At 45.2% G+C, this 16,454-nt stretch overlaps 1 protein-coding gene across 5 annotated transcripts in view; it reads right to left on the bottom strand.

The window, feature by feature from the left end:
• WT1 (WT1 transcription factor) overlaps positions 1–15,537 on the bottom strand; it is a 48,485-nt gene extending 32,948 nt beyond the window's left edge. The window contains exons 1-3 of one of the 5 annotated variants that reach the window (XM_073347733.2): positions 14,772–15,537; positions 8,489–8,611; positions 7,796–7,898 (exon numbers count right to left, since the gene is read on the bottom strand). In XM_073347733.2, coding sequence (XP_073203834.1) covers positions 7,796–7,898; positions 8,489–8,611; positions 14,772–15,162 — 617 coding nt within the window. In that variant the 5' untranslated portion in view covers positions 15,163–15,537. Of the gene's footprint in view, positions 1–7,795; positions 7,899–8,488; positions 8,612–9,097; positions 9,373–14,771 lie in introns of those variants that run through there. The other 4 variants (XM_073347732.2, XM_073347734.1, XM_073347735.2 and 1 more) reach the window with 4 other exon arrangements.
• Between the last annotated feature and the right edge of the window lie 917 nt (positions 15,538–16,454).

Below are 16,454 nucleotides of genomic sequence, written 5' to 3'. Positions count from 1 at the left end.
CAGGGACTTCGGCCCAGTTCTCCCGACGGCACAGCTCCGCGGAAAGGCCCCTGCCCACCCTCAAGACGGATCAGCGCCCAGGTTAAGTCGGCTGAAAACCCGTCCCCAGGGTCCAGCCCTGCAGTGGGGGCTTAATACGCATCCAAAAGAGAAGCCAGATATACAGATGGCTCCCGATCTAAAAACAGACCTATGTTTAAGTCACCAGTATTTAATCACACCGGAAAAATAAGTGTTTAGATCCATCGGTTCCTAAAAACTTTGCGGACCACCATTGCCACTCAGGGCTGCTTACTGACCTCAGGTTTCAGAGTAGCAGCCGTGTTAGTCTGTATTCGCAAAAAGAAAAGGAGTACTTGTGGCACCTTAGAGACTAACCGATTTATGTGAGCATGAGCTTTGGTGAGCTACAGCTCACGGGATGCATCCGATGAAGTGAGCTGTAGCTCACGAAAGCTCATGCTCAAATAAATTGGTTAGTCTCTAAGGTGCCACAAGGCCTCCTTTTCTTTTTACTGACCTCAGCCATTCATAGAGATAACCCGCAGAGAGTGGTAAGAGTCGGGTTTGTGTATCTGTTTAAATTCAGGCTTGTGCGTGTTCTGGCTGGGGAAATCCCCCGTAGGCCTTACCAGCTACATACTGTACCTTTGACATAGCTCCTGTTAAATCAAACGATAAACATAAAGTGCCTGAGGCACGAGGCAATACTGTGCTTGAATACACAGTTTTGGGCTGGGAGGTTTTAAAGAGGGACTAGGTATCTAGGTGAGTGTGTGTGGCGGCTTGTATTGAATTTTCTCCTTATGTTATTCCGAGCCTCCTCGGTTGCTCTCAAGTAAGCGAGGCTCAATTGCCCTGACAAGCAAACACCATTTTGCTCCAGGTGTGTGCGGGGGGCCGAGGGGGAGAGTATTCATCATCCCCATCTAAGATCAGTTAGGACTGTAGACTCAGCGAATGATTCATAGGTGGTGGACATCAAGAGCCCAGTCCCGCTCCCATTGCAGTCAGCGGAGTTCTCTCAGTTACTTCAGTGGGATAATAGTAATGATGATGCAGCCGCCCCTATAGCTACCGATCACATCACAGCCTGGCTGGACGGGTTTGTGAGTCTCGGCTCCAGTGGAAACACTCTCCCCTTCCATGCTGCAAATAGGACCCAGAGCTGAAAGTTGCTGCTGCTGGGGAGAGACTCCAAACGCCAAAACACAGCGAGCTGGAAGGTAAGTACTGCCAACTCTGGGCTCCACGGCGGATCACCCCAGGCTGGAAGCAAGCGGGAGGCAGAAAACGGCAAGCTTGACCGAGTCTGCCAAGTGCACCATCGGACTTCCACAAAAAGAAGTAAGTATGGTGTCTCTAACAGAGGAAGTACAACAAGGTACCATGCATCCCTTTAAATCTAAAATGGGTTATTACTGCCAGTGCTACAGGATGGTCTCGGAGTCAATAGTTATGTTCAAATCCTAGCTTTAAATACGATTTGAATGATGAGAAGGAAAACTGGAGTCTCCGGGGATTTGCCTGCATTGATTCCGATTTGAATCACTAGTTCCCCCAAAGAAGACACTAAAAATAACTTATTTTCATTACAGAGATGTTTTTAAAATGAAGTGGGGGGGGGGGGACTTTTCTACAAGGAGGATTAATGTAAGTTGGAGTGAAATAAAAGGAAGTCAACCCTGAGCGAAAGAGGAACTTTAAAGGAAACCAGTAGTAGATCATATAGAGTTTGTTTTGGCCTGCACAGCAGTATTACTGAGTTCTTGACCTCTGCACAGAAAGAACTATAATCTGAACTGAAACTCCTCCACTCTTAAAGTCTTTGCAAGTGTGACTCACAGTAAATTTTCAACATTAAACATGTTTACTACATTAAACAGCATGAGGTAGAAAAGTTCACATCACCATTTTAATGGACTCACAAATACTGGCCTTTCAATGCACGCTTGCAGACTGCATAGCTTTGCCATCAATAACTAGCCATCAACAAGGGACACAGTATCTCTTGGCAGATGCGGTGCCTGTGTTATGAGAGAGAACAAGTAGTTGCCAGAAATGGAGATTTCAGAGATACTGTTGCTTCCATTATAAGAATTATGGGCTCTTGAATATTTATTTCAAGTTATCGCCTTTCTTACTGTCTCTTTTACCAGGGCAAAACAATGGAAAGGTCTTCAGTCTTAGACTTGCTTGCATATTTTCTCCTTACTGCCTTTCTTTCTTATGGACAAATTGGTTGCTACTAGCTAGCTAGACTTGGAAATCTTCTTAAGAGCAGTATTTGGTGAATTACTGCAGTGTATGTAGAACTCCGGAGTTCTGTAAATGTATTGTTAACCTGTTAAAGGCATCGTTATGAATTTTACACCAAATTTGTTATAGGATTCAGACACTGATCAGAGCAATAAGAAGCCTGAGTGACTGCTGGTGGCTGTGAAATGATGGTTGATGCCTCTCTGCTTTCAGAGATCAAAACAGTTTAAAGCCCTGCTTTCTTTTTACAAACACAACATTTACACTTGTCCCGTGGAACTCATTGCCACAAGGATACCTTTGTAGGGTTCTGAAAGGATTTGACATTTGTATGATAGTGAGAACAATAAAAAGTTACATTAAACAAGATACAAAAACAGCTAGAAGGGATATAAGCCCCTTTTCTGAAAGCATAGAGCCACCTTTAAGCTTATGGAGACCAGGAGGAAGCTTTTCCTTACGGGCAATTTATTGCATAAACGTCCTCTACAAGGTTTCTTACACCTTCCTATGAAGCATTTAGGACGGGCTACTGACGGAGACAGGATTCTGAGCTAGATGCACCCAGTATAACAGACCGACCGCTCCTATGCCTCTAGTGCCACCCATTGGCTGTTGCGCTCGATTCCCCCTCCTTCCTCCACTTTTAAACAAACAAAAGGAAACACTAATATGTATGCACACTGTGTGTTAAGCAACCTCTAAACGGACTGAGGAAAAGAAGAGGATTAATAGGGTTAGCCTGCTAATAAAGGGGGAGCATTACTGTACTGCTCGCCTTCCGGAATACTCTGTGGATCATCTCCTAAGGCAAAACAATGCCTTGTCTACACTGCAAAATTACGCGTGTTAACGAATGTCAACACCTCTATGAAACAGCAACACAAATACTGCCTGGCATCAACCGGCTGGGATTAATCCTAGTCCAGCATAGGGCTACCCAAGACCAGATGTTAAACACAGCAATCCTGGTCTAAATCAAGCACCACGTGGTGCTTAACACTGTGTTAATACTTGTTTTAACACAATGTAATTTTCCAGTGTAGACATCCTTTATGGAGATTTCATAAACACTCAGAGAGAGACTTTGTAGGAAATTCTCTCCTTTATCTCAGGATTTTGGTACCTTTTTGCCACTCTAGCTTGCCTGTTGTGCATAAGGAGGCTTTTCCTCCACGAACTACAGCTGTGTAGGAAGATGCACATGAACATCTGAAAACATCCAGAGACCGATCAAGTTAGGCATTTTCACCAAAATGAGTGGACCTAAAGTTAGGCACCTAAATACACACGGTCAAACCTAAATCCCTGGCCTGATTTTCTGCGGGGATGAAGTTGAAGTCTATGGAAGCTGGTTCCTCCAGTGGGACTCAGTGGTCAAATTCAGAGGTGATGTGTGTAAGGAAGGGACCATATTACTGACTGCAGGCTAAGTCCGTCTAAGCAGTCCAAGTTGGTGCAACATACAAATGGAGAAGGCCAGAAGAAGGTGTAAATTACACCAATTTGGACGCCCTTAGATTTTGTCCGTCTTGTTTTAGTTATGCATGGGGTGGAGTGAGAAGAAAAGGGATCGGCTCTCCGAACAGGAATGAAGACAATGGCTATCAAACTGTGGTCCATGGGTCACCAAGCGTCCCATAAGCCCTTCCTGGAGACGTGAAGGATTGAATATTTTGCAGAGCAGGTCCTAGTGGCCCACGAGAGGATCTCTCAAAGAGCGATCCACAGAATGCCAAGTTGGAGAACCCCTGGGCCAAGACTTAGTTAAATATGTTCCTTGCATCTGTACTAATCTCTACCATCTGTGTTCTCCCTAGCCGCTCCTCTACCATCTTCCGTGGAGGAACTAAGGAACTAACATGAAAAATACTCTTGTTTCTGAGATATGTTCTTCATAAATTCCAGTCCATGTTTCCTACCCTCTGTACTGCCTACAGGCCAACCGGCCTTCAAACAGGACACCAGTTTTCCTGTTTCTAGCACTCAGAGAAAAAGAGATTAGATGATCTGACACACTCACTGGGATGAACCTGGTGATCCAAGAGGATACTACCACCACATCAGCAAGTGAACTTTGGGTTTATTCTGATCACCACTGTATTGTAATTTTTCAGACAAGGGGTGTTCTGGAATGCGCATTAAAGCCAAAATTGAAGCTCAACTTTCTATCTCGGCTTCAAACAAACAACTTGTTTCCAAGTGTCGTTTATAATTGGTGCCTAAGTGGTGAGAGAATAGTCTCTACATATGCCTATTTACAGCAGATGGCTGCTAAGGACAAGAACTGTATCCAGGTGGATTATGTCAAACTGTGGTCTCATTAGGAGGTTTTATCGTTCCAAGTGCTGAAGGTACCGAAAGACGACTAGTATAGCATCCCATCCTCTATTTTAGGAGAGGCTCCCTATTATAATCAAATGTTGGAGAGCCGACGCTTTAAAGATCTGTCAGTATACCCACTACAAAGTGTTGAGAAACCGAAGTATTAACGTTTTTGTTCTGACGTGTGTAAACGTTCTGGTAGAGTTATACATACATATGATGCTAGCTCCAAAAGAGTTTAAGGGATTAATCCTTAGCCCACTGCAGTCAGTCAGTGTTACAACTTTCATTGGCTTCAATGGGAGCCGGATCAAGCCGCTAGTCAGGGAGAAATTGACTGCATGCTAGAATGCCGAGCGGTAATAGGGGGAGTTAAAGATTGAGTTTCAGCTACCCATGAATGTAAGGGTCTAATTCCAAAACTCACAGCAAGAGATTTTAAGTTACTGGCGATGCAGTGTTTGTGCCCTATTCTATTCATTAAGGAAAATGTCACCGAAGCTTATGAAAAATGCCTATTATACAGCCATCGTTGGGAAGGTGGAAGGTAGAGATTTAGAACAAGCAACAGTTCTTTACTTTCCTACTGGAATGCATATATCAAAGTGCTGGGCTTGCTTCATTAAGCATAATTAGTGCACTTGTAAAACTGAGTGCATCCGCCGTGGAATAAGTTAGTATCATTTAGATTGTGCTTGCTCACATCCCATCGCTAGAAGTAATGCTGAAGCTATACTCTGCAGCCAAGGGCGAGAGGGGCTTAAAACAGAAGCTTTGTATCTGTTGTTGCAAGGGTGAAGAAGGTTTCTTATTCAGTGAAGTAGCTTTATGGGTTAGGGTTTGTGTCAACATCTAGAATAATTTAGAGTGAGTCTCCAAAGAACAGACCTGCCAGGGTCACCATGGATTGGCTGGGGAGACCGACACACCATCTGTAAAGGAACCGATCGTTTCTAAAGAACTAGTCTAGCTATTGGGGTTCTGACGAGATAAAGTTTTATGGAGTTCTCCCGATTCATCAACAAAATTAAGTTTCTGTTAAAGTCTGGCCATTTGTTCATTTACCGTTATAGATACGAGTTCAAAATGGAACAGAGAACGAGAGGATTTCACCGAGCTGTCTGAAATCCAACTGCAAAATGCAAGGCGATCTTATAAGGCACCGAAACATGAATAAAACTGCTCAGAAAGAAAACACTTTATCTGTGCCTTGAGTTGCACGCGAATTATGCAGAGCCACACATTTTCCCCTTTTGAGGCCTCTCTACAAATCATATTTATAGATTTTCCTGAGAGATGACCCATCTTTGTCAGTTTCAGTGAAGGCATTCTCCCCGCCAATTATTCTACAACTAATCTATGTGGATAGGCTTCTTTCCTTCCTTCATTACCTCATTCCCTCTTTCCCTTGACGTCAACTCACGTTAATTGGAGAAGTGGCTTCTGGAAGTGACAGAATTTTGTTGTCCCATGTCCAGTGTTGATTAATCAAAGGCGATTAACCAGCCTATGAGAAGAGTCAGTTGCAACTTCCTTTGCAAAGGCACATTGTTTTGTGTGCTCGGGTTACTTAGCAACTCAGAGATATGGGACTGGCTCCAAGTTCACAAAAAGTTGAAGAATAAATTTTAGGTAACTTATTTTCTCACTCCTAAACACACTGTAAAATTGAAGGAGACACACTGACCCCCCCCATGCCAAACGAAGAAAATGGGAAATAGCTATTGAAAAGGGTCCATTGTAGATGTACGCCACTTAACACGATCAGAAAACGAGATCCATATTTTGGCGGCAAGCAACGCGGGTATTAATTTTCTGATTCTGCTTTTTAAGTGTATATTTAACTCATAACATTGGGAGTCACAAGAAGGGGGTTTAATTTGCGATACAAAGCCACTTCGTGGGGAAATTTTTAAATGAACTGGTTTCAGAGTTATGGATATTTACTTTCGTATGCATTGTACATTTCTGTCATTCCTAAATGACCTGCTAGTCTCCCCTCACACCCATACACATACCCCTTTTAAGAACAGGCCGAAACACAGCACCAGAGCCCACTGAAATGAAGTCGCTGAAAGCCTCCCGTTAATTTGCATGGGGGTTTTGGATCATAGTTTGGAGCGTCCCACCTGCAGTAGATAGTGGGCAGGCGGACTACTCCAGGGGTCAAAGAGACTATCGATTGCGGGATCAGGACCTGTAATGGTAAACTCACGTGAAAGGGGAAATGGAATTGATAGTGGTGTATTAAAGATAATCAACCCCCAGGAAATGCAGTTTTAGGGAAAGCAGCATCAACATTAATCTGGCCTGTTTTCGTTCTTACCAGCTTCGCACAGCTGGTAAGAAAAACTACCACAGAAGCACATTTATATAAATCCGTTTTGCAGCCTTCTTACAATGTTTGTGTCAGAAAATTCCAGGACAACATATGTTATACACCACACTCTCCACCCCCCCCTCAGTTTTCAAGCATTCATATTGTGTCCTGTGACTCTGGTCCCTCATAATCACTTCAATCTGATCAATCCTTTCTCCGGGCCTAACCCTACTCCCACTTAATTCAATGGCAAAAACTATCTCACTGAATTTCACTGGGAACAGAATCTGGCCCTCAGTTAAAACTGCCATCGAGTCACTGGTGGGTAGAGGGGGGCCCTTCATTTAAAAGAAGAAAGCCCTTAGCATGGCTCCTATGGTACGTACACCGGACAAGTAAATTCATTGTCAGGATCCACCTTGAGATTGCTAAACCGTTGCTTTCAAAGTGTCTCTTTGTAAGGCGATATGGTCCACAATATATAGTAGTATAGATCAGGAAGGAGAGCCAGGCTCAACACACTATGAGGGCTTCATTGTTGTTCCCGCTCTAGTGAGAAGCAATCCAAATAAAGCAAGTAGCTGGGACAGGCATGTTATCTACATCACAGAACCTTCAGAACCGAGGGAAACGTGTGCGCCAGACAACAGAAAATATCTCGTTAAAAAAAAAATTTAAAAAAAAATCAGTGATCAGGACAAAACCAGAAAAATGCATAAAAACATGAGGGAAGACCAAAAAGAAAAGAAAATTTATTTCCCCTATACAAGGAGTGGTCTGCCAGGGAGTAAAAACATCACACACACCAGCCAAAAATCTTGTCAGTGCAACAAGCAAGGTTAAATGCAATGGAAGAGGAAGCGAACAGTAAAGGCTTCCGCGTGGAGGTACCTGTTATAGGGGGTCCTCAGGAGCAGGGCCTGGCTGCCCGTGCAGCTGTCTGTGGGGGTGTGACAGCCGTACACTGGTGGAGGTACCGAGTACTGTTGATCGCCTGTAGACAAACCACAGAGAGTTAACCACGGCCATGCTCAGCCCTTTTACTGGAAATCTGGATGGGGAAGGGGAGCGCTACTTTGAAAGTTAAGAAAAGTTCCAATACAAGATACGTTGGCTGGTTGAATTCAGGATTAAGCAGCTATAGTCAGAATTCAAACACACGGGTGTTGGGCCTGCATAAAGCAAGTTTACTTGTGTGCACCGGCCAGATTCTGCTCTCCTTTGGCACCAGCGTAAATCCGGAGTAACTCCGCTACGAGTCACTGTGGATTTACAGCGAGATCCCCGCCAGCCATGTAACACCTTTAGCACCACTAACCAAGCGGCACTGGAGTTCATTACATCTCAAGTATCTCCCATCGATGTGGAGCCCGCAGGTTCAGGTAACCCGTGTAATCAGCTCGGTAGGCTGTGCAGCAGCCAAGAGTAAAACAATGCATTAATAATGGGACCCCTGGCCTCGGAGACGGAGAACCCGGGTAACGTGTAACTGCTGGGGCCATTCCCTAGAGAGGCTATTTTTTGCGCGGGAGGTGTTGGCTGTTTCTCCCTCCTTTTCGGCTACAGAAAGGTCTCTACCGTTACCTAGCGAGGTCTGTTGACTGATGGGATCCTCATGTTTGAAGGAGTGGTTTGTAAACTGCGCTGCGTGGTGAGAGGGAGTGTGGCCGTAACTTGGAGTCCCATCAAACGCCACTGCGCTGTAACCTTCCAAAAGAACAACAGAAGAATCAGGAGTTAGTTGCCTAGCCTTGAACTTTCTCGTGAGGCAGCTTCCTGCGAACTGTCTCCAAGCAGGCGTCGAAAACTGAAGCCTACGCTCTCCCAAGGGCTTGAGCTCCCAATGGCTCCCTTCTGCCAAGATAGCCATCAAAGTGAACTCCGATAACCCGAAGAGCGGGTTACCAAAATAGTTCGCTCTCTATTTATGGCCGTGGGTCTAGTTAAAGCCTCCCCCTTGGTGCTGTTTGCGTCTATTCTCCGATTGCTGCTCTACTCTGGTGCAGCCCCCTCTGCATTGAGCATCGGAAATGGTGGGGTTTTGCCCCATAACTCGCTCTCCCCATTGCAGCCTCACTCGTGCCATTTCACAGCAGCCTAGAAGAGAGAGGCATTGAGGCCAGGACAATACATTATCTGACCGGGAGAGTTCAGTTAAAAAAAAAATATCAAAGTCTTTGCTGAGAAGGTCACCTCTGGAGAGGTCCTGAAAGGGGGGAATGGGCCAAAGAGGGTGCTGTGCCCGGGCGGGAGGAATGCCCATTGGCACAGTGCAGCTCCGGGTCAGGAGCCAAGCCAGTCAGAGCACTATGAAGAATGGAAAATCGGAAGTCTCGTTCCTGTTTAAAGAGGACAGATCGGTTTCAGTCATAAAAAGGATGTTTTCATTAATTGTTGCTCATCTTAAAGAGGAAGATTCCCATCTGCTGTGTGTTCTCATCTGCCATTTCCAGTTTTAAAGTTACCCTTTAATCTTTTTTTTTTTTTTAAAGAACAGCTTTCCGAAGAGTCTGCAATAAAAAGGTGGAATGTTAAATGAAAAATAAACTCCTACTTTAAAGCGAAAATTGCTGGCCAAAATAATAAGCCTTATAGTTTTCACCGAGGAGATTCAGATGGAAAGGGATCACCTCTGCTGACCCGAGGCCGACACCCAATCGTAAATCAGGCGTTTGGACACCAACTTTCATTAATTACTTGGAGCCAGCTAAACAACTTCAGCTAAAAAAGTAATTACAAAGTAATATTATCTTTGAGGCTTCTCAGCTCATCAGCATTTACCTCAAAACCCAAAGATGTCAGCGCAGCTCTTTTGAGAGCAAATACAAACCTTAAATCTTCCTTGGACCGCGAGCTCAGCTTCTTTATAAAGATCACATTTTCTTCTAACCCTTATTAGTCTAGCTCGGACCTCCTTTGGGGAACCGTTTTGACGAAACACACAGTTGGACATTGGCCTCTACGAATCTCTTTATCACCATTCTTACATGTATATTCCATAACCCCCCCCCAGCAGCCCAAAACCTCACTCTGGCTTGGAACCCCCTTGTGCTAGGCGCTGTACAGGTACATCAGAAAACAATCCTTGCCCCGACAGTGCTGTGGTCACTTGTTACGACAGAGATTTTCCAATGAGGTTACACTGGCTTTATTTAAAGGAGCTCGGGAAGACATATCAGTGGGAGGCAGAAGATGGAGATTACAGAAAACACTGTGGCGCTGGAGTAACACTAGTCCCATGCCTCCATTTTATAATAAATTATCGGACTATGGAGTTCCGTCACGGAGATGAAAGGAGGAAGCTACAAAATAGCAAAGATCTGGATTATTCTGCCCTGGAAGTCGTTCTGAATCAGCCCTTTGGCCCGGGCTTCCATTAAACACCGAGCCGCATTTCTCCAGAACAACCCAGTCTTTGTATCCCACCCCCATGGCTCCCCATGGCTCCTTTCTCTTCCAGAGCATGCTGGACCCCTTTGGCAGCGATGACAGCACGGGTACCCCATGGACTTCCATGGTACAGCTGTTTCTCGCCCTCTTATCTCCTTCACAGACTCAAGGATTTTTTTCCTTCCCCCCTCCTTGTTTCTTTTCAGCGTTCTAAAACACTAACACTTTCTTAGTTACTTTTGGCCTGATGCAGACATTTGGTGGCCTTCGAAACTCTGCTCCGAGCAGAATGATGTTTTGGCCGCATTTTCCGGTGTTGCCTGACCCAAAGCTTCAGGAATGTGATAAGAGAGTTGAGTTCTGAACAAGCCTCCTGATAGCAAGGTCTCTTTAATTAGGACCTTATCAGAGGCAGGGCTGATTAAAATGTGCTGAAAATAATTGAAAGTTGCGCATCTGTTGGAGCATGCGATCTTCTGAAGGAATCCAATTGTTGGAGGAATCCAGCTGGATAAAAGGACAGGGGAAGCCAGAAGAGAAAATGGGCAGAAGTTTCAAAGCCTTATTTCCCCCCCAACACTTGGCAAAAAAGTGATTGCTGAGCCAAGGTAGCGTCTTTCCCACGGTCTGAAAAGGCAAAGTGCAACCTTGACTGATTCAAAGCAAGAACATTTTATCCAGCCCTAAAATACTGTTTGCGATCTTACCAAATTCCTTGAGGCCCAAAGGAAGCGTTGTGTGCTGTAAATATTTTTGCTTAGTGGAGAAGATGCTCGTACCCGTTACTATTTTGGGACTGTCACTGTACTGGGCGCTATATCGGGAGGTGTATCAAAATATGGCACAAGCATGTGTGTCTTGAAACCAAATATTTACGGCCTGGGCGCCCCACCGGGGAAATCTCTCCAACGGTTTAGAGATCAGAGTCGATCTTCAGAAAGCCTAAATTTAGCGAAAGTTGGCAGGTAGGCATTTTAATACGGAGAAAGAACAGGTAGGAGACATACAGAGGATTAGTAGACCATGGTAGTAGATACCACCCATTTCCCCCCAGCCCCTAAGACCTAGGTTAATAGGGCCATTCTGGAAGCTCTTTCAATTCAGTTTTTGATCAGTCCGAGTCTGGTCTTCTCCATTCTGAACAAAAGCAAGTGAGGGGGAGTGCGATGCGTTTGTAAATGTCAAAATATGTAGACAACCGATTGCGTGAAGCTCGATCGAAATGCTGGAGGTATCGCATACCTGCATGTGTCATAAAGTGATGGTTTTAGCTGATCCACTTACAGTGTGATTGGATCTGGTTCACCTCTAGTTTTGGACAATTTTGCTGTCTATTTATTAAAAGACAATTTGCTCCCAGAGCGAACTATATTTTCCCCTAGAGATAAGCTACCAGGTTTGCCTGCAGTAATACCCAGGTCCAGCCAAAGGAACAGGGAAGACTGTTCTTTGGGAAAGTTAAACCAATCTCTCTCATTTAAAGAATTCCTTATGCTAGTTTAAATCAAAATGGTGAGGAAAATAAGTTTATTTTGGCTAATATTCTCTAAGAATCGATTAGGGGGAATCGATCTGACCAATTGCATTCCTTTCACCACCGCCAGACACACATTAACATTTAAAATTATCTTAATGTCGGTGGAACCAAAATTTCCTTCCCATCTGACACTGTAGATCATCGTGGGGAGAACAGATACTTTTAAGTATACAGATAGAAAATCTAACCGAGAATGACTGAATGTGTAGTCGCAGAAAAATATAAAGGTAGCAGTATCTGGTGTTGAATTATTAAAAACGGAATTACTCTTATTCTGAGCAAAATGTAGACTGCAGCTCAGTTCTGATGGTCACTGCAAACTGATATTTAAAACATTTACTATATATGCTGCCCTTGTCTGTGTCTTGAAGCGGTCTGCTTCTCCTAATCCTCGCTGTTGTTTCTGATTGTTTAATTCTTGCTGGAAGGCCCCAGGAATACTGCACATATACATTTTAAGCGTTTAAGCAAACATAGAAGAACTTCTCCTGAGACATTAGGTTATTGAAAAACGGCTAACCATTAGAAATCCAACATCAGCCTAGGTGCACACAAACTGAAAAAAAAAAAAAAACCACAAAAAAACACAGAGCAGGTATTTGGAAAGGCGAATGCTCTTTAGTTTGCAATCGTGGAAGGCGTACGTTTTACCTAACATGTTGGAGAATGCAAGATATCCTGATACCCCCCAGCTACTCCACTGCCCAGAAATCTGTGTATTAAAATAATAAAAATAAATTTTAAAATATCAGTAAGACATCCTCCCGCGCTCACACACGCCCAAGTGTCAAATAAATCTGAAACATCTCCCCCTCCATACACAATTCTAATAGTTCTCCAAAAGTAATCGTTTTTCAATAATAAGGCGTTTGAACGACGTTTGGAACCAAGTAAATGAACGCTGCTTAGAGACACTTTACATCTACTACTGCCTTCGAATCAACGAGCATTTTGGTTTCAAGGACTGCATTGCTGAAGTAAATGCTACAGTAATTGAGTATTAAATCATGAAGCTCAAATACTTTATTTTTCCTACATATTCTTAGCTTTTTCTCCTCAATGCCTAGTCTACAACCCACGACGCAATTCAAATACTAATAAAAGCCCAGTTTCTTTATCGGGATGGCGAGTTATCAATATGCACTGCAATGAGGCACTTTAGAAGGTAACAGGAATAGCAGCCGTGTTAGTCTGTATTCGCAAAAAGAAAAGGAGGACTTGTGGCACCTTAGACTAACAAATTTATTTGAGCATGAGCTTTCATCCAGGGAAGTGAGCAGTAGCTCACGAAAGCTTATGCTCAAATAAATTTGTTAGTCTCTCAGATGCCACAAGTCCTCCTTTTCTTTTTTGGAAGGTAAGCAATTCAACTATGTGAATATTGCACTTATTCCACAGAAGAAACCATGCTCTTGAGGTTGTCATGTGTGTGTGTATATAGATATATATATACACATATATATATATATGCCCGAATTGCAACCGATCTGGTGTAAGGCACCCAGAACACCTTTGCGTAGAAAGGATTTGTTGCCCTCCTCTTAAAAAGAATAGAACATATCTTTGATAAAAGATAATGCAACCTGCCTGAAGGTCTCTTCCCGTCTGATTAAAAAAACCCCCGATCACCCTAATTTAATTTATTTTAAAATCTCATATTCAAGCAAGGGTTGGTCTCAATAGATCTATAATTATATTTTTCCAGTTTTAGGTTTAAGATAATTAAACCTTATATCTTAATGCATTTAAGATAATTAATTAGTAGCTGATTACATGAGGCATTTCTAAACAGCAAACCCTTAATCAAGGAGTCATTGCAAGCTTTCAGATGACCCAGGAAAGTGTTGCACATGGAATAAAAACGACGCACTTATTTCTTTCAAACGGGGTACAAACTGAACCTTAAACGCAGTGCTTCATTATATGCTGCTTGGTATTTTCCCCCTTCCCCGGTTACATCTGCAGATGTTTAAATTACAGCAAATGGAAGGAAAATGGTTAGATTATAACTACGTGTCCACATTTAGGGATTGCTTGGATTTATGCTAATGGATTTTCCTGGTAATTTAATGGGTGTAAATTTAATGGCTACTGAAATAGTAGTTTCTCTGTTATTCCCTTCCTGGGAAAATACATTCTAACACCAGATTCAGAGATTATCTAAATGTCATCCCATTGTTTGGTTAGCTCGGGTTTTGTTTTTTTAAATATCTTCCAATGGGAGATGCCACAATTACCTGTTTAGTGGAGAGGGAAAAGTGGGCGTGTTATTTCACTGCTTCAAAACGTTAGTTTAACAAACAGAGGGTTTCAGATTAAAAATATATTCTAACGGGAGTGATTTATTTACGATGATCCATTAACTATTAAAGATAATTCCCCACCTTATACTAGATATGTTGGAAGTAAACGCTCTAGATCACCTTGAGAGTAACCCCACCGACATTTGACTGTCTTGAAGCCAGTCCCACTTTGAAACAAAACTCTGCAAGGAGAAAGTTTCCTGGTCTCGCCAAACAACAGGAGTGAACCACCCACCTTCACTACAGAAGCTGAGTGAGAACTCAGTTTAAGAGCGAATAGAATAGCAATGCCAATTCGTACACTATTTTAAAGAAAGCCTGAGTGAGTGGCCATCCCAGTTTAACAGCGGCGTGCAATGGAAATCCCTGCAGAGATGTGGCTGCCAGAGCTGGGTCTAGAGACGTTGGTCCCAAAAGTCATTGGTCCAGTTTAAGAAGGGGGGGGGGCTGATCTTGGTTGTCTAGTGAGTTGCACGGGGAAGAGGACACGCTTGGGAAAGGGCTCGGGTGTTAGATTACCCAGCTGCTGTCTGGCGGGGAAGAAGCCAAGATACAGTTCTGTTTACAAGCCTGTCGGGATTGTTGCAAGAAGAGGGAGAGCCCCATAAACCATTCCCCGGGCGCAAGCTGGCCTTACCCTGGTTGCGGATGGCTTGCTGGCTCTCCAAGCAGTTGGGCAGATAGGCGCCGTTGGGGAACATCCGAGCCTGGCCGGAGGGCGCCTGGCTGGGCGGGGGGGCTCCGAAGGGTCCGTAGCGGCAGGCGCCGGCGGTGCCGGTGAACTGGCCGGAGAAGTGGACGGTGAAGGCGCTCAGGCACTGCTCCTCGTGGGGGTCCGAGGCGTTCCAGCTGGGCTCCTGCTTGATGAAGGAGTGCGGGGCCAGCGAGCCGTAGGACGCCCCCGGGGGGAAGTCCAGGACCGGCGCCCACTGTGCGGCGCTGCTCACCGGCATGGCGCAGTTGCTGTTGCCCGGCAGGGAGGACACGGGGGGGAGCAGGGCGTTGAGATCTCGCACGTCGGAGCCCATCTGGTCGCAAACTTTCCTCCTGCCGGGGAGCCAGTCCCCCCCCGGGCCGCACTTATTCCAGGCGACCTGCCCCCTGCCTGCCAAGCCAGAGCCCGGCTCCGGCTGCAGGCACCAGGCTGCCGAGCTCAGCCCCTTGGGGGAAGCTTGCTCCGGAACACAAGTCCCCGGGTCCAGCCCTGCGGGAGCCGGCAACAGCGCCAGGGCAAGGTTATTCTCCAGGTTCACCCCTTACTCCGACAGCACCGGGAGAGCGGCCCGCGGCGGGCTGGGGAGAGCAGCGGGGCGCGCGAGCCGCCTGGAACTCCCTACCTCGGATGCTGCCTGGCCGCCCTCAAGTTCCCAAAGCTCAAATAGCTGGGCTTGCACGGGAGGAGGAGCCAGGGGCTCTGATGCTCCATTCATCCAAGCTCAGCCTGCTCTGCTGAGCCAAGCCAGACCCAAAGCACTGGAGGGAGGGGGCTGGCGGGGCGCGAGGAGAATCTTTCTCTCCCTCCACGTTACTCCCACCCCTTGGTGCAAACGCCACTGACCCTAACAGCCCTCGGGCTTGCCTTTGCCTTGAGCGAGAGTCCGCAGCAGGCAGGTTATTAGATGGCTCCAGGTGGTCAGTAAGTACAAGCTAAACGATTTCAGATACGAGCGGCTTGCATGCGGAACAGTTATTGGCACAATTGGGATCGGGGAGGGGGATCTATTACAGGCAATCCGGGGAAGGGGGGAAAGAGCTTTTCCTGGCCAGAAGCATGAATGAAAGGCACCGTTTTAAAGAGGCGGAAAATGCGTCTTTTCATTGCAAATCTCTCGTTGCTAAAGGTCCCAAGAGGAATTAAATACTCCTTTTACGGGCACCTGTGGGCAAGTGGAAACGCTAAGGACGGGCAGGGGGAATTCACTCTAGTAAGTGAGATGAAGACATAAGAGTAATAAGATCATTCATTACCTGGCAGGGTAATGCCTAATTGGCCTGATCTTTTGTGGCCGTTTTGCGGAGCTGGGGGAGGAATTAATTGCCCGGACATTGGGGAGACATCAAGAGCTTCCCTCCTGCGGCAGCCAGTGTGACAGGGCTCCTTAGGGTACCAGAGTACCGAGATCTCTGTACGAATCTCTTCAAAGGCTCAAACTGGAGAGGACCAGAGGTATGGAAGAGAATCACAAGGAAGGCAAAGGGCAGAGTCACACAGGAAGGGACTTTAGTTGGCTGGCCAGTGATACGTTAGTGTGCTGAGATATAGGGGATTCAGTCTCTTTAAAAAGATGTCCCCAATTCTACGCAGCGAACTGGTATTTAA

Source organism: Lepidochelys kempii, chromosome 6 (assembly GCF_965140285.1).
Source record: "Lepidochelys kempii isolate rLepKem1 chromosome 6, rLepKem1.hap1, whole genome shotgun sequence".
NCBI classification, from domain to species: Eukaryota; Metazoa; Chordata; order Testudines; family Cheloniidae; genus Lepidochelys; species Lepidochelys kempii.
The sequence above is the reverse complement of the archived record's forward strand: the minus strand, read 5'-3'. Positions and strand labels throughout refer to the sequence as shown.